We start from the raw sequence: 19704 nt of genomic DNA, 5'->3' as shown, positions 1-19704 counted from the left end.
TTAATATCTGCAGTGTAATATGTGTTTTATGTGTCTAATTAAGAAACAGAGCCAAATACTTCTAAGGCATAAATGCAACATTGAATAAAATAAGTAAAAAACAATAAACACATACCTGCTAAAGCTGTTTAAGAGGCTACTCTATACCATAACGCAGGAAGATTGCAGCCAAAATGCTATTCCTCATGAAGTAAAGCAAGATCCACGTCATAAAATCCTGCCTGTATGCACTTCATGGTCATACTTATATGATTCCCCTAAAGGTGTATCACTGGTGATGTCACCGGGGGGGTGTTAAATTCTTAGAAAAATAAAACAAGTAGTACTACAAAATTTAAAAACCCCTATGCTGCTCACTCAGCCTGTATTACTAAATGTAAACTTTGAAGGACACAGACGTTAAGCTAAGCAGGGCTGTATGTAACAAAGTACCAGCATTCAACTATGCTGGAGAGTCACAGTCCAGTCATTTTGAATAATGTGTCCGGGTTTCAGGCGGTCTGAAGCCCAGATACATGATTTGAAACCCGGAGGTGGCAACCCTTCTGGGACAGAATGAACAACCGGGTGGGACACTGGGACAGCACCTCGAAACAGGGACAATCCCAGTAAAAGTGGGACTTCTGGTAAGCCTACCTATACAGATTATCAGCCCCCTCTCTCTCTCACATCCCCCCTATTCTATACTGGTTCACAGTTCTCATCTGCCCCACACCTAAGCCCCTGTACAGACTATTAACCCCCTCTGGGTCAAACATCAGCCCCTCTCTGTCTTAAACCCCAGCCCCTGTAGAGACCCACAGCACCTCTGTCTCACATCCCAGCCTCAGCCTGTACAGGTACTCAGCTCCCGTCCCCTCTGTCTCGCACATAAACCCCTCCTCCTCCACTTAACCCCTCTCTCTCTCTCTCTCTCTCTCTCCGCACCTACAGCTCACCCTCTTAACCCCACTCTCTGCACACACAGTCCCCCTCACCTATAGGCGGTTAATGTTACTTGTCACGCTTCCTTAAATCACATATATTACCTGGTAGTAGCTAGATCCAGTCCGGTTAAAGGACAGATGAGGTCACTGCAGTCACGTGGCTTCTGTGAGTTCACGGTCCTTTTGCTGCAAGGGATCTAGCTGCTACTTGAGGATAAATTACTGGAACTAGTTCTGGAAGGAGGCAGAGGGATCCTCTTTATATTAATATTTATCTGTAAATAATGCACTGGTGAGGTATTTGTATGTGAGGCAATGGGAATATCTATATAATATTATATACCTGTAGATAAGGTACTAGGATTATTGAACAAAAGTATCAACCTTGGGACCCTGCCTCTTTTACCGAACGTGACGAAATGCATACAGCTTCCGCTGCACTGGGAGTAGGTTCGTGGTTTCCTGCTGAATATCACGCTGGTAATTGGCTTCTTTGACTTACAGTACTTTCCTGTGTTTGTTTCCTGAATCCTGGGATGTGCTGACTCTCAGCTGCCTAATAACCAAGTCAGTAATTTAGCTATAAACTGATGGGTGTCATATGTGTGCAATGTTGTTTTAGTATAACTGTATTAGTGCGTGTGACTGTTTTATACTCTGTGTGTGTGATAAATGTGTAACTAATTGCGGGAGCAGCAGCACAATTCCACATTTCTACATGATATGTAGCTCCATATAAGGCCTATAAACTATGTGTTTTGTTCTGTATATTAGATTGCGGGGAAGTGCAATGCATATTAGGTAGAGGGAATATTATATATGTATTTTAGGTACTGGGGAAGGTGGTTTGTGTGCGCTTGGCCTTGTGCTGAGGGAACCTCTCTATAGTATATATCTGTATATAAGGTACATGGAGAGCTGTTTGTGATGCATAGTCAAAGGGCTATTATGATGTAAAATTACATAGTGACTCTAATGCTATTTCACCCCACACATGGGTGGAACATCTCTACTAAGGTTTTGTAGAAGTTGGCTCTGTTTGAGTGAGAGGGAACCTGTCTGTGATAATATGTACTGTATATCTATAAGGTACTGGGGAGGGGTCTGTATATGTGAGAGGCAGAGGGAACAGCTCTATAATATATGTCTGTATAGAAGATACAGTGAGGGGTCTGTGTATATGTTAGGTAAAGGGAACTTCACACACACACACACACATATATAGTTTTATGTAATGAAATAACTTTGCAATATATTTTCATTCTTTATTTTGACTTTTTTGTGTCGTCTGGTTCAGAAAATTAAGCAATTTCTAATTCTAAGAACTTAGATGCACCCTGCTGACTTCTCAAGGCTAACTCAGCTACATATATGTCTCTCTAAGTGGCTTTATCATATAACAACTGCACTTTATGCTAAAATTATGACTGTAGCTAGCCTTGTTGTCTCTAAATAAAGAAAATGGTGGGTGGAGTTTGGCTATTGAAAAATATCTGTTGTAAAAAAAGGATGTTAATGTTAGACTTGGCTGATATGTTATTCTATAGCAACACAACAGGAATATCCTTTAATTACAAGGTGTTTACTGTCCCTTTAAAGAGACATTATACACTCAAACATATGGGCTAATTAAATAAAGCATTAAAAGGAAATGAAAGTTTTTAATTAACATGTGTTATCTGTTTTGCTGCTTAAAGTGAAGGTCACTTTTCATGTGAAAGTGCCCGGTTTAAAAAAAAAAAAAACTATTAAAAACGGGCACTTTCATAAAAATTGACATGGCACCGTATTTTAAAAATACTTACCTTGTTCTTCTGAAACGCCGGGTTGGCCTTCTGAAACGATGCCCCGCCTGCTTCTTGGTTTACTTACCCAGCAATGACGAAATTGGCTTCCTCCAATCACGGCAATGATTACCCCGGGGGGAAAGCCGTGATTGGAGGATTTCGGAATCGTCATTGCTCACGTATGAAGAGGCTTGCGACAGGCTGGTGATGCACTGGAGCGGCTTCAAGAAGAAAAGGTAAGTATATTTTATAAAAAAAACCCCGGCTGAAATGTCAATTTTCATGAATGAAAGTGCCCTTGTTTTTAATAGTTTTTTTTTAAAACAAAAACTGTCACTTTCATATGGAAATTGACCTTCACTTTAAGGTCCTTAAAATGATGTTAAAGTTTGAAGTCCTCTGACTTCATGAGAATACGTTCGTAATACCCAGTAGCTACAGAACAAGTCTTTTTTTCCACACTCCCTAAATAGTGTTTACAGACAGCCCTCCTGCTGGAGCGGTCTGTGTAATGTGCATTGTGCAGTACTATGTTCAAAGGCAGAAACAATGCAGATATACACACAAGCTGCAGAATTTCACTTCCCTTTCCCCCTCCAGGTTACCACAGATCTCCTCCAGTCTCTGCACAACCTAATTAAATGCTGTGGTAACCGGGATGGGGAAGGGAAGTGGAATTCCTGCAGCGTTAGAACGGACTGTGTGAAATCAGCAGACACAGTAAACACAGAAGCTGCTAAACTCAGTAGCATATTTTCCCTTCTGTCCGTTGTAACTCTGCAGGAATTCCACTTCCCTTCCCCCTCCAGTTACCACAGATCTCCTCCAGTCTCTGCACAACCTAATTAAATGCCGGTAACCGGGAGGGGGAAGGGAAGTGGAATTCCTGCAGCGTTAGAACGGACAGAAGGGAAAATATGCTACTGAGTTTAGCAGCTTCTGTGTTTATCTGTGTCTGCTGATTTCACACAGTCCGTTCTAACGCTGCAGGAATTCCACTTCCCTTCCCCATCCCGGTTACCACAGCATTTAATTAGGTTGTGCAGAGACTGGAGGAGATCTGTGGTAACCTGGAGGGGGAAAGGGAAGTGAAATTCTGCAGCTTGTGTGTATATCTACATTGTTTCTGCCTTTGAACATAGTATTGCACAATGCACATTACACAGACCGCTCCAGCAGGAGGGCTGTCTGTAAACACTATTTAGGGAGTGTGGTAAAAAGCTTTGTTCTGTAACTATTGGGTATTACGAACGTATTCTCATGAAGTCAGAGGACTTCAAAATTTAACATCATTTTAGGACCTTAAGCAGCAAAATTGATAAAACATGTTAATTAAAAACTTTATTTTCTGGGGGGGGCGGAGCCTGCGACCGTCGGAGATGGCCACACTTGTGTAGAGCTCCGTACACAACAACAGCGGGACCTGCAATCTAACACCTCAGATGGCACATGTTGGACAGCATAACCTGCCAGTTAACAACCTGCGCCACACAGAGATATTATAAGGCCGTGACTTAAACCAGGCTGTAGTTAGACATGGCCATACAAACATAGCAGAAGGACACAGTCTGGCCGAACAGTGCACCACCGCAGGCAGTCATTAGCCTGCACCCAAAATACAGACTGGGAACTTCAGGAACCGCTAAGGCCTATAATAGTGCGTTAGCGCGAACCTTGCAAATAATCAAATATGCAAAATATATGATAGGTGAGGGAGTCACGGACACATGGACATGTATACTGGATATGACTAGGCCCTCACACAAAGCTTGAAAGCGGCCTACAGAGATACATCTTGACACACCGTAGAATGGGAAGGCCCAAGGCATAGGAAGCTAACACAACTTTTGTATAGCGCAGATAAGCATAGTTTTTTTATTATTGCACAAACTGCATATGTCCTGACACGAAGGATAACCAGTCTGAGACCACTCTTTGTTAATTGCAGCAGCTTCTAAGATAACTTGCACCTATACACTGCATTATGTCTCGCCACAAAACCACTAAGGCTGATAAAGCCTTGAAGCCAGTAACCTCTGGGACTAGCTCTTTAAATAGCTACTTTAAGAATATTAACAAGCTCAAAACTGCGACTAACTTCACAGATGAAGAACAGGATGACCCAGACGGAGATACACCTTATTCTGCATCCAATCCCAGTTCCCCAGCGGCAACTACTGCTCTTGAAGATGGCTCTGTTACTTTAAAAGCAATGGAAGCTTTGATCAGCCAAGTGAAAGTGTGCATACGTGAAGTGTGCAGATTTTAAAAAAGCATAAATGAATTGGGGTATAGAGTAGAGGCGCTAGAAGAGGACAGAGAGGTGCTCGTCAAAGACATGGATGACATGTCGCACACCATGACTAACCAACAGGCACAAATTAATGATCTGGAAAACAAACTTGACGACATCGAAAACAGGACACGCAGAATCAACCTGTGTATCAGAGACATACCAGAGTCAGTAAACAGTGAAACATTACCAGAATATCTACAAAGTTTGTTTCAATCCTTAGCAATAGCTAATTCCATAGTGATGGAAGACGTCCAATTAGATGGGGCACATCGCTCCCTGCGCCCCAAACCTGGGGATAATCAACCACCCCGAGATGACATACTACGCTTTCAGTCATATAAGGACAGAGAAAAGATATACAACTTTTCTAGAGCGCAACCTGCCTTTTCACATATGGGATCTCAAATACAAATATATCAAGACCTCTCGGCTAGGACTTTACTAAGGCGAAAAAGAGTATCACACCCTAACTACGCATCTCCGCTCCATGCAGTAACCCTATAGATGGGGATTTCCAGTATCTTTGCAAATCAACAAAAATGGTAAACGCCACATCTCTCAAGATCCAGCTCACACGGTCTCCTTTTGTGAGCAACTAAATATCCCTCCACCGCATCCCTCAGAGGTAACGGAGCAATCGCCTTCCAAGCTTCCTAAGCAAGCACCCAAGGCCCAGAGAAAGACCTAGGCAGATGCGGCAGCTCTCGGATCTAAAGTTCCCTGGTTTGGGGGATGGACAATGTCCTTCTTAACTACATGTTCTTTGCCAGGTTTTCAAGTCATTTTGTTAGTTTTCTTTTTTCACTTCCAGATGTTATAAATAACTGTTTATAGTACTCACTGTTACTCCTCAACTAGGAGATGCCACAAAGCATTTATTACTACGCTGTATACCGCAGAGACTATTTATGTGCTATTTTACATTTATTGATGCTGATGCTTTCCTTTTTGTTTCCTACAGATGTAACTTTCCCATACCTTTAACGGTAACTGACATTGTAATGGAGATAGGATGATTTAGATTTTAACCACTTTAAATGTCTACTATAATATAGTTAACCTCCAGAATTGTCACTATTATAGAACCAGTAAGATTATCTTATTGCCTACATGTACTAATATGTTTGCGGGTCCCGTTTGTTTATTTGTGTTTACACCCCTTGTTTTCTGCAGTTTTCTTTTTCCTAGTATTGAGAAATATACTAAAAAAAAAAAAAAATCCTAATTTTTTACTGAGGATATTCTTTCACAACCTTTCCCCTTAGCCTTATTTTTACATTACCCCCTGGTAATGGTGGGACTATACTATTGGAAACCGATCACAATAGTAAATATTTAAGCACCTAATAGACCGTCTCCCTCCTTTTTCCGACCAGCTAATAATAGACTTTTGGACGCGGCAAAAGGCCCGATTATAATAGGAGGCAATTTTAATTTCCCCATTGGCCCATCACTTGATAGCTCAACTGTTCGCTCATATATGAGCAATATTTAAATAAAAGCAAACTGGTCCGCGCTAGGCGTCCTACCCTTATTTGACACTTGGCGTATAACACACCCGGGAATCAAGGATGTGACGGATACCCAAGGCTACCCCGACTGGGTAGCTCCGCCAAACGGGTCCTGCTTCCTCCCTGCCGATTGCAGCTATGTAGCTGGCAAGTGACCACAGCCTGTAGTCACCCCTGATGCCCGACAGCACCAGTACTCGGGGTACCTCCAGACAGCCCGGCACCTCCATAGGAGCCACAGTCCCACATAATCCCAATACATATAGGTGGCGGTTTCGGGGTGATCCCAGTGGAGCGGCTGGACTTCCAGGGTGTCATTTTAAAGCTCTCGGTCCCCAGATTTCACAGTCCAAAAATCAGCATGATTCGTTATTGGGGACCGGAGTTACAGTCCGATGAAGTTAGGGGTGTCCAAAACCCCCGGTTCCCAAAGGAGCTCCCCTCTGGCAATTTTCCCACCCCTTGTACTCCCCAGGGGCTACTAATCCCCAAAAGAGCGTAGATCTGGGGCACATGGTTGCTGGAGTGACCTGGGTTAAAGTTAGCGGGTGTTCTGCTGTCCTGTGGCCGACCGGGAGTTCCAGGAGCCTGGCCAGCCTGAGAGGGGTTAGCCGGGTGTCTGTTGTAAGGCGGCCGACCGGGAGTTCCAGGAGCCCGGCCAGCCTAGGAGGGTTTTCCTGGTCATACACCAACTTTTCTCTGAACACAAAAACAAGCCAACACAAAGCAAACAAACAGCTTACAGAGATGGTGGTTGCTCTGAGGAGCCCAAAACCACTGAGAAACAACAGGGGTGAGGTTGTAGGGGGGTGGGGGGTAGCCTTAACCATCTGATATCCGTGACAAAGGAGTATACCTTTTTTTCGAATCCACAACATACACCCGTCTTGACTATTTACTTTGCGATCAAACCACACTGTCCATGCTAGTTGACTTTAAAATAATACACACAGTCTGGTCAGATCATTGGGGAATAAGTCTGGACAGATACTAAAAAGAACTCGGGCCAACTATAAGAGAACTGTGATCTCTCAAACACAGTCCAGTTAAGGGTCAAATAGGTAATAGGTGGGTGATAGAGTGGCGCACAAGGCTAAGTTCCCAGAGCAAATAAATAAAAGAGATAAATACCAATATCCTTATAGGAATGTGTGTGTATATATATATATATATATATATATATATATATATATATATATATATATATATATATATATAAAAATGCCAGTTAAGCACTAGATAGACGTTGAATCAATAAGATTATTTATTTATTAATCAAATCACAAACTAAATAAAATAGATTAAATAAAATAAGTTAAACAGATACACATATGATAATAAATAAATATTAAATGAATTAATTCTGGCAGTTGGAAAAAAACAGCTAATTAAATTTAATATATTCTGATATGATGTGGCCACATCGTCTAAAATCAGCTAATTAAATACTAAAACCAAACATTTAATTATAGATATGAAATGCAGAGAATAATAGGATGCGTGTTCTAAAGAGGCTAATACTCTAATATATAACTGCTAAATACAAAAAGAGAACTCTCACAAATGTTATAAGTATACATATAATTGTACTTCTGCTGACATTAAAACATCGAAAAATGGCAATCCGATATAATGGCTTAAGAAGTTCAAATTTCCCTTTTTGTGCACAAAAGGAAAGTGTCAAGTGCAAAAGTCACCAAGAGCAAATGTAATAGTAGGTAGCTCATATGTTAATGTGAATCTCAAAGTGGCGAGTCTTTCCAAGTACTTGTAGGATATTTGATAAATTACTGACCGGTCAGATAAATGTTAGCTCCAAAAGTAATAAAGGTATAATTGAAAGTATAATCCACGTACCTGACAGACTTGCGGCTAAGAGTGGCTCCGATATTGTATCCGCGCTCACGGCAGAGTGAGTGGCTATGAGCACTACACGCTGAGCTTGTTTCCTGCTCCCAAGCGTGACACCAGCGTCTTCACTGTCTAGTCAGATCATAGTATGGTTCTGAATACATTTCAATGGCTCTCCATACCACTTTCACACAATGCTTGGAAACTAAATGACTATGTCCTTGCTGACGCTGTGCTGGTTACCGGCATCTCCGAGAAGACAGAGGAATTCTTTATACATAATGACCCTGACGTGACTTCTCCTTCAAATAACTGGGAAGCTTATAAGTGTTTCATACGAGGGGAACTCATTCAATACACCCGGAGGGAACGCAAAATAAACACTGATTATTACAATTCACTCACTCAAAAACTCATGCTATTAGAGGATGCCCACAAAAAATGTCCAAATTCACAACAACTCTCAGCTGAACTAACGGAAGTTAGAGAGGAGCTACATAAACCCACCTTGTTAAAAACGCACATTTAAGAGCCCTTAAACAATGAGAGCAAAATACTTTGCAGAGAGCAATAAGGCAGGCCGACTTATGGCAAGATCCCTAAAAAACCAACACTATAAATCATTCATCCACCTCATCACAGACAAGAATAACAAGAAAACATATACTAACAGTAATGATATTGCCTCTTAGTTTGCAGACTATTATACCTCTCTTTACAACCTACAGCAGGCAGACGTCAGTGACAGAAAAACACTTATAAGCTCTTACCTATCTAAGGTGCAATTACCTTCCCTCACGTCCGAACAAAGTGCAGAATTAGAAACACCAATTTCCCTCCAGGAAGTGAATGCAGCCATAAAATTGCTTCCACCTGAAAAAGCTCCCGGCCCAGATGGTTTCACACCAAAATGCTATCATATTTTTAAACAACTTCTCAGCCCACAATTGTTAAAAATGTATCAGGCCATAGATCATACATGCACATTGCCACCATCAATGCTGGAAGCCACAATTTCAATCATACCAAAATCAGGTAAGCCCCAAGACTTAGTTACAAATTATCGCCCAATATCACTTTTGAATATTGACACTAAACTATGTGCAAAAATCTTGGCACAGTGACTGAACAAACTACTACCTGGCCTGATACACACAGATCAAGTCGGTTTCATACCGGTCAGAGAAGCCAAGGATAATACAATTAGAGTGTTGCAAACAATATTCTTGGCCGACAAAAAGCATATACCACTGGCAGTCCTTTCCACAGACGCAGAGAAGGCCTTCAACGGGGTGGACTGGGAGTACATGTGGTCCACCTTGTCGAAATATGGCATCCCAGATATCTTCCTTACTCGCATTCAGGCATTATACACACAACCAACAGCTAGGGTAAGGGCAAACAGTGTTTTATCCTGCGCGTTTCACATTAAAAATGGGACTTGTCAAGGATGCCCACTGTCACTACTCTTATTTGCCCTCATGGTAGAAACATTTGCGGCACGCACTAGGCAGAACCCGGAGATTTATGGGCTGTCCATTTGATCAGTTCATCAAAAATGTTTATTATACATTGCATTTACATTGACATCCCCCACCTTGACAGTACCCACCCTTCTCAGAGAACTTGCGTCCATTAAGATAGTTTCAAACATCTCCATTAATCTGGACAAATCGATATTACTGCCTATTCACCTCTCAGCTCAAGACATAGAATACCTCGCAACTTACAATGACTTCCTCTTTGAATCCAAAATGCTTTATCTGGGGGTGCACATCACTTCATGCGTAACAGAGTTGTTCAACCTTAATTATGTTCCCTTACAAAAAGAAACACAAACACTCCTGAACACATGGAATAAAAATGGTCATCTTTCCTGGATGGGCAGAGTCCATGCAGTGAAGATGACGATTCTTCGAAAATTTCTTTACCTGTTTCAAACTCTCCCAATAAAGTTACCCCAGCCGTACCTCCGACTGATACAAAGAATGTTTGAATCATTCATATGGTCCCAGCGGAAGGCGCGCGTCCCCAAAAATAATATATATCTAGCTAAAGAAAACAGAGGTATGGGAGCACCTAACATATTCGATTATTATAGGGCTTCCCACCTTGCCCGGATAGTAGCCTGAAACCACTCTTCCCTGGAAAAACCATGGACTCAGATGGAGTCCCTTTTAACAAGTATAAACCTCCGGGAAATCTGTTGGATCCCTTTTAAACACAGACCCAAAACTAAACTACCTAACTTATGTAGACAGTACCCTCAAAGAATGGGATAAGCTTCTACGTGTGAACCCGACCCTCTCGAGCCCCATCTCACCCATGATACCCTTACTTGATAATCCTGACTTTGGTTCTCTCAAATTTCCACAAATGGCCATAGTTGACGGCAAACCCTCAAATATCCCAGGACACATGATCATTAAAGATTGCCATATCAATACGCAAGAAGCTATTGCCCAAGAAATAGGCCCCCTTTTACACAATGGTACCCTTACTTTCAGTTACGACATGCAGTTACCACATCTCTACACAGAAGCGATATAGTCAGGCCACGCACACCATTTGAAGCACTTTGCTCAAACACCGGATATACTAGATCTCATATTTCCTTGATACATAAAATATTACAGCGCCTTGCAGCGAGCAATAGACCATCCTATGCACAGAGATGGGAAAATGAGCTCCATGCAGAACTATCAGATGCACAATGGAGTAGAATTTTTGACACAATTAAAAAATCTTCACTCTCCCAAACTATAGTAGAGATGAATTACAAATTGCTATCTCTATGGTATCTGACGCCCAAAAGGCTACATAGTATATACCCAGGTGCTTCCCCGCTTTGCTGGAGAAGATGTGGGGAGGTGGGCAACCTTTTGCACATTTGGTGGGGCTGCCCACTTCTCCGCACATATTGGAAAAACATCTCCGACAGTATTAATAACATCTTAAACATAGATGTCGACTTAACCCAGTCAGTAGTACTACTTAATGCTATCCCGAAAATCACATGTCAAATCATACGGAAACTTTTTCAGTATATGCTGAACAGTGCTAAACGCTTAATTCCTAGACTCTGGAAGACTGCCCAGCCCCCGACTCATTCGTCATGGGTTAGAGAGGTTGCACACGTACTAGAACTGGAGAAGATACATTATACATACGTGGGTAGACAAGACTTTATCTTAGATGTTATCTTTCTATGGGAACAAAGACCTAGAGTTCAGTAGAGACGTGGAAGAATACATGGTCACCTATACCTGTGCAGGTTTTGGACCACTTAGACAATAAAGTGGGCTCTACCTGCCCTTTCCCTTCCCCCTCCCTCCTCCATCCCTCACCTAATCTTTCCCTCCCCCTCTCCTTTTCCCCCTTCTTTCTTAATTTTTTTTTAATTTTTATTCTTAATATTGTTCATCTTAGGCATCATATATAGCAATGCCAGAATGTAGCGATGTGAATCTATAAGAAATGCTTAGTCAATTGTCCGCCCAAGGATCTCACTGCATGGATGTAAATGTGTAGTGATGTGACAATGTAATGCTATCATTTTTTCTGTGACTGTTTTTATGATATTAGCTTAGACGGCTCTCTTCATTTTAGAGACGTCATCTGAATGCCTTTTATGTTTTCTTGTATGTTTATTATTTTTTGTTATTATTAAAAAGTAATACAAAATATTAAAAAAAAAACAAAACTTTATTTTCTTTTAATGCTTTATTTAATTAGCCCATATTTTGAGTGTATAATGTCCCTTTAAGTGATAGTAGCTCAGGCAGACAAAGTGATAAAAGCAGATTCATCCTTGTGACACAGCCGAGACTTTAATCCTGGGAAGTCTGTTTAATTGATGAATCTGCCGGGGTATAAATAGCGCTTCTTATCAAACTCCAGGTGCCTTTAAACAATTTTGATGATGTGGAAAAATAATAAATGCAGTATAGTGTAAAACTGTGCATGGGTACACAAGGGAATTCCAGAAAATTATCACCATTTTGGGCTTATATTTTAATTAATTATCTAATTAATGCAAAGTAAAATTGGTTTCTAAAAGTGCTAGGTCTATTGAAAAGACAGCATGCAGTTTGCGTGGGTAACTCACAGAAGAAATAAACATAATGGAATTGATATTCAAAAACCATAAATGTAAATGGTTGGAAACGGCTTCAGCACAAGGTGGTCAAATGGCTCAAATTAAACGGTTAAAGGTTTGTAAATAGTAACATAAAATGAAAAAGCTATATATTGTTAGAGAAGTTAAAGGGATGGTGTACTCCAGAATGTTTATTGTTTTAAAAAGATAGATAATCCCTTTATTACCCATTCTCCCTAAGGGTGATGTGGGAAGCCAGACGTGGACCCGTTGCTCAGTGTGCCTAGAGCTTTATTACCCATTCCCTAATTTTGCTTAAACAGCATGGTTGTATTAATACACTTTTTACCTCTTCGATTACCTTGTATCTAAGCCTCTGCAGAATGCCCCCTTATTCTAATTCTTTTGGCAGACATGCATTTTAGCCAATCAGTGCTTACTCCTAGGTAACTCCACGTGCATGTACACAATGTTATCTATATGGCACAAATGAACTAACGCCCTCTAGCTGTGAAAAACTGTCAAAATTCCCTGAGATAAGAGGCAGCCTTCAAGGGCTTAGAAATTAGCTTATGAGCCTACATATGATTAGCTTTCAACAAAGAATAACAAGAGAACAAAGCAAATTGATGATAAAAGTAAATTGGATGTCCTATCTGAATCATGAAAGTTTAATTTTCCCTAGACTGCCCCTTTAATGTATACCCCTTATGACAACAAACTGAACATGAGACTCTCTCTCTCTGTGTTTAGGCTCCTGTTACTGTGAAGATCACGTACAATAGACGTCACTGCGTTTGTCAGTAAAGGGGAAACATTATAAGAATATCTGACAAATTCATCTGTGCTGAACAAGAAAATGTCTGACAAGAACCAAACCTCAGACCTTCCTGATGCACACAGAGGTAAGCAGGACGTCACATGTATGTCACCTGGTGTCATCACAATGGGATAATATTTACATTAACTAACCAGAAACCTCAGTGATCTGTTCGTCTTAAAGGTACATAGGGGTTGATAGTATATAGCCCCAAGGCAGAACGTGATGTGAGATGTCATTGCAGAAAATGCAGCATGCCTGCAGAAAGAATGGACACATGCACAAACTGTTGGCTCTTTTGCTTTGCAGTGCTGCTCTGCTTCAGGCTGTTGTCTTCAAACTGCACTGTGCTTTGGCTGCACTGTGTAAGTTTTCCTTAACAAAGTGCACCCTGAACAAAGTGCTGTTTGAAGAGAACAGTCAAATATGGAGCATCGCTGCAAAGCAGCAGTGCATTTATTATTGTTGACTGACTCAAGACATTATAAAAACAACACTTTTTTTTTTTCTCTGCAGCTAATGTGCAATGCACTATATTATAAAACTTTAAAAAATGCTTTATTCTCCAGTTAATCAACACATTGCAATTTAGCTGGTGCTTTACTGTAACTGCTTAATTTAAAAATTCAAAATGATCTGCAGAAAATGTTTCACTTAAAAAATCTCATTGCAGAAAGTGAAAAAAAGTTCTGTCTCTGGGGTATATTAGTAATGTACAGAAGTCTCTACTACACAGTTTATAAAATCTTGCTTTACTTTTGTTGTTAATGACCAGATCGGCACTATGTGCTCATGGCCATTGTGAATCTGTGTGCATAAAGAGCGCTTATTGGTAGGTAAGCTCCATGCATAGTGTACCAACCAATCAGCTATTGCACATGTTGCCTATTTCTCTTGTTAAGTGTATTCAGTCCACGGGTCATCCATTACTTATGGGATATATTCCCTTCCCAACAGGAAGTTGCAAGAGGATCACCCAAGCAGAGCTGCTATATAGCTCCTCCCCTCACATGTCATATCTAGTCATTCTCTTGCAACCCTAAACATAGATGGAGGTCGTGAGAGGAGTGTGGTGTTTTATACTTAATTATTTTCTTCAATCAAAAGTTTGTTATTTTTAAATGGCACCGGAGTGTGCTGTTTTTTTCTCAGGTAGTATTTGGAAGAAGAATCTGCCTGCGTTTTCTATGATCTTAGCAGAAGTAACTAAGATCCACTGGCTGTTCTCGCACATTCTGAGGAGTGGGGTAACTTCAGAAAGGGAATAGCGTGCGGGGTCTCCTGCAAATAAGGTATGTGCAGTGAAATATTTTTCTAAGGAATGGAATTGACTAAGAAAATACTGCTGATACCAATGTAATGTAAGTACAGCCTTAAATGCAGTGAAAGCGACTGGTATCAGGCTGATTAATGTATATGCAGTAAAGTAATTTTCTAAGGAATGGAATTTGACTAAGAAAATGCTACTAATACTGAAGTAATGTAATAAGCCTTAAAATGCAGTAGAAGGACTGGTATCAGGCTTATCGATAGAGATACATAAAAAAGGATGTTTAAAACGTTTGCTGGCATGTTTAATCGTTTTTGTGAGGTACATTGGTGATAAAACTTATTGGGGCATGAAATTTTCCACATGGCTGACTTATATTTCTGCATAGAAACAGTTAACTGAGGCTCCCACTGTTGTAATAATGAGTGGGAGGGGCCTATTTTAGCGCTTTTTTTGCGCAGTAAAATTTCAGTCTCAGTCTTCCTGCTTCTTCCTGCATGACCCAGGACGTCTCTAGAGAGCTCAAGGGACTTCAAAAGTCATTTTTAAGGGAGGTAATCAGTCACAGCAGACCTGTGACAGTGTGTTTGACTGTGTTAAAAAACGTTTTTTTCTCTATTGATTATCCGTTTTGGGTATTAAGGGGTTAATCATCCATTTGCAAGTGGGTGCAATGCTCTGCTAACTTAATACATTTACTGTGAAAATTTGGTTGCTATAACTGTTTTGGTTCATTGTTATTTCAACTGTGACAGGTTTTTTTTGTGCTTCTTAAAGGCGCAGTAGCGTTTTCTATATTGCTTGTAAATTTATTTTGAAGTGTTTTCCAAGCTTGCTAGTCTCATTGCTAGTCTGTTTAAACATGTCTGACACAGATGAATCTGTTTGTTCACTATGTTTGAAGGCCAGTGTGGAGCCCCATAGAAATGTGTACTAAATGTATTGATTTCACTTTAAATAATAAAGGTCAGTCTTTATCTGTAAAGGAATTATCACCAGACAACGAGGGAGAAGTTATGCCGACTAACTCTCCTCATGTGTCAGTACCTTCGCCTCCCGCTCAGGAGGCGCGTGATATTGTGGCGCCAAGTACATCAGAGACGCCCATACAAATCACTTTACAAGACATGGCTACTATTATGAATAATACCCTGACAGAAGTATTATCTAAATTGCCAGAATTAAGAGGCAAGCGCGATTGCTCTGGGATAAGGACAGAGCGCGCTGGTGCTGTGAGAGCCATGTCCGATACTGCGTCACAGTTTGCAGAACATGAGGACGGAGAGCTTCATTCTGTGGGTGACGGATCTGATCCAGGGAAACCGGATTCAGAGATCTCTAATTTTAAATTTAAGCTTGAGAACCTCCGTGTATTGCTAGGGGAGGTTTTAGCGGCTCTGAATGACTGTAACACAGTTGCAATTCCAGAGAAATTATGTAGGCTGGATAGATACTATGCGGTGCCGGTGTGTACTGACGTTTTTCCTATACCTAAAAGGCTTACAGAAATTATTAGCAAGGAGTGGGATAGACCCGGTGTGCCCTTTTCCCCACCTCCTATATTTAGGAAAATGTTTCCAATAGACGCCACTACACGGGACTTATGGCAGACGGTCCCTAAGGTGGAGGGAGCAGTTTCTACTTTAGCTAAGCGTACCACTATCCCGGTGGAGGATAGTTGTGCTTTTTCGGATCCAATGGATAAAAAATTAGAAGGTTACCTTAAGAAAATGTTTGTTCAACAAGGTTTTATCTTACAGCCCCTTGCATGCATTGCGCCTGTCACTGCTGCTGCGGCATTCTGGTTTGAGTCTCTAGAAGAGGCCATTCACACAGCTCCATTGGATGAAATTATGGACAAGCTTAAAGCACTTAAGCTAGTTAATGCATTTGTTTTTGATGCCATTGTACATTTAACTAAACTAACGGCTAAGAACTCCGGATTCGCCATCCAGGCGCGCAGAGCGCTATGGCTTAAATCCTGGTCAGCTGACGTGACATCTAAATTGCTTAATATTCCTTTTCAAGGGGCAAACCTTATTCGGGCCTGGCTTGAAAGAAATTATCGCTGACATTACTGGAGGTAAGGGTCATACTCTTCCTCAGGACAGGGCCAAATCAAAGGCAAAACAGTCTAATTTTCGTGCCTTTCGAAACTTCAAGGCAGGAGCAGCATCAACTTCCTCCGCTCCAAAACAGGAAGGAACTGTTGCTCGTTACAGACAGGCCTGGAAAACTAACCAGTCCTGGAACAAGGGCAAGCAGGTCAGAAAACCTACTACTGCCCCTAAGACAGCATGAAGGGATGGCCCCCTATCCGGAAACGGATCTAGTAGGGGGCAGACTTTCTCTCTTCGCCCAGGCGTGGGCAAGAGATGTCCAGGATCCCTGGGCGTTGGAGATCATATCTCAGGGATATCTTCTGGACTTCAAAGCTTCTCCTCCACAAGGGAGATTTCATCTTTCAAGGTTATCAGCAAACCAAATAAAGAAAGTGGCATTTCTACGCTGTGTACAAGACCTCCTAGTAAGGGGGGTGATCCACCCAGTTCCGCGGACGGAACAAGGGCAAGGATTTTACTCAAATCTGTTTGTAGTTCCCAAGAAAGAGGGAACCTTCAGACCAATCTTGGACTTCTAGATCTTAAACAAATTCCTAAGAGTTCCATCATTCAAAATGGAAACTATTCGAACCATCCTACCCATGATTCAAGAGGGTCAGTACATGACCACAGTGGACTTAAAGGATGCCTACCTTCACATACCGATTCACAAAGATCATTATCGGTACCTAAGATTTGCCTTTCTAGACAGGCATTACCAGTTTGTAGCTCTTCCCTTCGGATTAGCTACGGCCCCGAGAATTTTTACAAAGGTTCTGGGCTCACTTCTGGCGGTTCTAAGACCGCGAGGCATAGAGGTGGCTCCGTATCTAGACGACATTCTGATACAAGCGTCAAGTTTTCAAATTGCCAAGTCTCATACAGAGATAGTTCTGGCATTTCTGAGGTCGCATGGGTGGAAGGTGAACGTGGAAAAGAGTTCTCTATTACCACTCACGAGAGTCTCCTTCCTAGGGACTCTTATAGATTCTGTAGAGATGAAAATTTTCCTGACGGAGTCCAGGTTATCAAAACTTCTATATGCTTGCCGTGTCCTTCATTCCATTCCACGCCCGTCAGTGGCTCAGTGCATGGAAGTAATCGGCTTAATGGTAGTGGCAATGGACATAGTGCCATTTGCGCGCCTACATCTCAGACCGCTGCAATTATGCATGCTAAGTCAGTGGAATGGGGATTACTCAGATTTGTCCCCTCTACTAAATCTGGATCAAGAGACCAGAGATTCTCTTCTCTGGTGGCTTTCTCGGCTCCATCTGTCCAAGGGTATGACCTTTCGCAGGCCAGATTGGACGATTGTAACAACAGATGCCAGCCTTCTAGGTTGGGGCGCAGTCTGGAACTCCCTGAAGGCTCAGGGATCGTGGACTCAGGAGGAGAAACTCCTCCCAATAAATATTCTGGAGTTAAGAGCAATATTCAATGCTCTTCTAGCTTGGCCTCAGTTGGCAACACTGAGGTTCATCAGATTTCAGTCGGACAACATCACGACTGTGGCTTATATCAACCATCAAGGGGGAACCAGGAGTTCCCTAGCGATGTTAGAAGTCTCAAGGATAATTCGCTGGGCAGAGTCTCACTCTTGCCACCTGTCGGCGATTTATATCCCAGGCGTGGAGAACTGGGAGGCGGACTTTCTAAGTCGCCAGACTTTTCATCCGGGGGAGTGGGAACTTCATCCGGAGGTGTTCGTTCAGCTGGTTCATCGTTGGGGCAAACCAGAACTGGATCTCATGGCGTCTCGCCAGAACGCCAAGCTTCCTCGTTACGGATCCAGGTCCAGGGACCCGGGAGCGGCGCTGATAGATGCTCTAGCAGCCCCTTGGGTTTTCAACATGGCTTATGTTTTTCCACCGTTTCCGCTGCTGCCTCGACTGATTGCCAAGATCAAACAGGAGAGAGCATCGGTGATTCTGATAGCGCCTGCGTGGCCATGCAGGACCTGGTATGCAGACCTAGTGGACATGTCGTCCTGTCCACCATGGTCTCTGCCTCTGAGGCAGGACCTTCTAATACAAGGTCCTTTCAACCATCCAAATCTAATTTCTCTGAGGCTGACTGCATGGAGATTGAACGCTTGATCCTATCAAAGCGTGGCTTCTCGGAGTCAGTGATTGATACCTTAATACAGGCACGGAAGCCTGTTACCAGAAAAATTTACCATAAGATATGGCGTAAATATTTATATTGGTGCGAATCCAAGAGTTACTCATGGAGTAAGGTTAGGATTCCTAGGATATTGTCCTTTCTACAAGAGGGTTTAGAAAAGGGCTTATCTGCTAGTTCGTTAAAGGGACAGATTTCTGCTCTGTCTATTCTTTTACACAAACGTCTGGCAGAAGTTCCAGACGTCCAGGCTTTTTGTCAGGCTTTGGCTAGGATTAAGCCTGTGTTTAAGACTGTTGCTCCGCCATGGAGCTTAAACTTGGTTCTTAAGGTTCTTCAGGGTGTTCCGTTTGAACCCCTTCATTCCATTGATATTAAGCTTTTATCTTGAAAAGTTCTGTTTTTGATGGCTATTTCCTCGGCTCGAAGAGTCTCTTGGTTATCTGCCTTACATTGTGATTCTCCTTATCTGATTTTCCATTCAGACAAGGTAGTTCTGCGTACTAAATCTGGGTTTTTACCTAAGGTAGTTTCTAACAGGAATATCAATCAGGAGATTGTTGTTCCATCATTATGTCCTAATCCTTCTTCAAAGAAGGAACGACTTTTGCATAATCTGGACGTAGTCCGTGCCCTGAAGTTCTATTTACAGGCAACTAAAGAATTTTGTCAAACTTCTTCCCTGTTTGTTGTTTACTCTGGACAGAGGAGAGGTCAAAAAGCTTTGGCAACCTCTCTCTCCTTTTGGCTTCGTAGCATAATACGTTTAGCCTATGAGACTGCTGGACAGCAGCCCCCTGAAAGAATTATAGCTCATTCCACTAGAGCTGTGGCTTCCACCTGGGCCTTTAAGAATGAGGCCTCTGTTGAACAGATTTGCAAGGCTGCGACTTGGTCTTCGCTTCACACCTTTTCAAA

General features: G+C 41.9%; 1 protein-coding gene across 2 annotated transcripts in view; it reads left to right on the top strand.

Moving 5' to 3' along the window:
- Window positions 1-1134: 1134 nt before the first annotated feature.
- Window positions 1135-19704, top strand: part of LOC128657069 (zinc finger protein OZF-like) — a 58519-nt gene continuing 39949 nt past the window's right edge. The window contains exons 1-2 of one of the 2 annotated variants that reach the window (XM_053711297.1): window positions 1135-1406; window positions 13224-13375. In XM_053711297.1, the coding sequence (XP_053567272.1) occupies window positions 13330-13375 (46 nt within the window). In that variant the 5' untranslated portion in view covers window positions 1135-1406; window positions 13224-13329. Of the gene's footprint in view, window positions 1407-1441; window positions 1494-13223; window positions 13376-19704 lie in introns of those variants that run through there. The other variant, XM_053711298.1, reaches the window with a different exon arrangement.

Source organism: Bombina bombina, chromosome 4 (genome assembly GCF_027579735.1).
Source record: "Bombina bombina isolate aBomBom1 chromosome 4, aBomBom1.pri, whole genome shotgun sequence".
NCBI lineage: Eukaryota > Metazoa > Chordata > Amphibia > Anura > Bombinatoridae > Bombina > Bombina bombina.
This window is presented reverse-complemented; position numbering and strand designations above follow the sequence as displayed.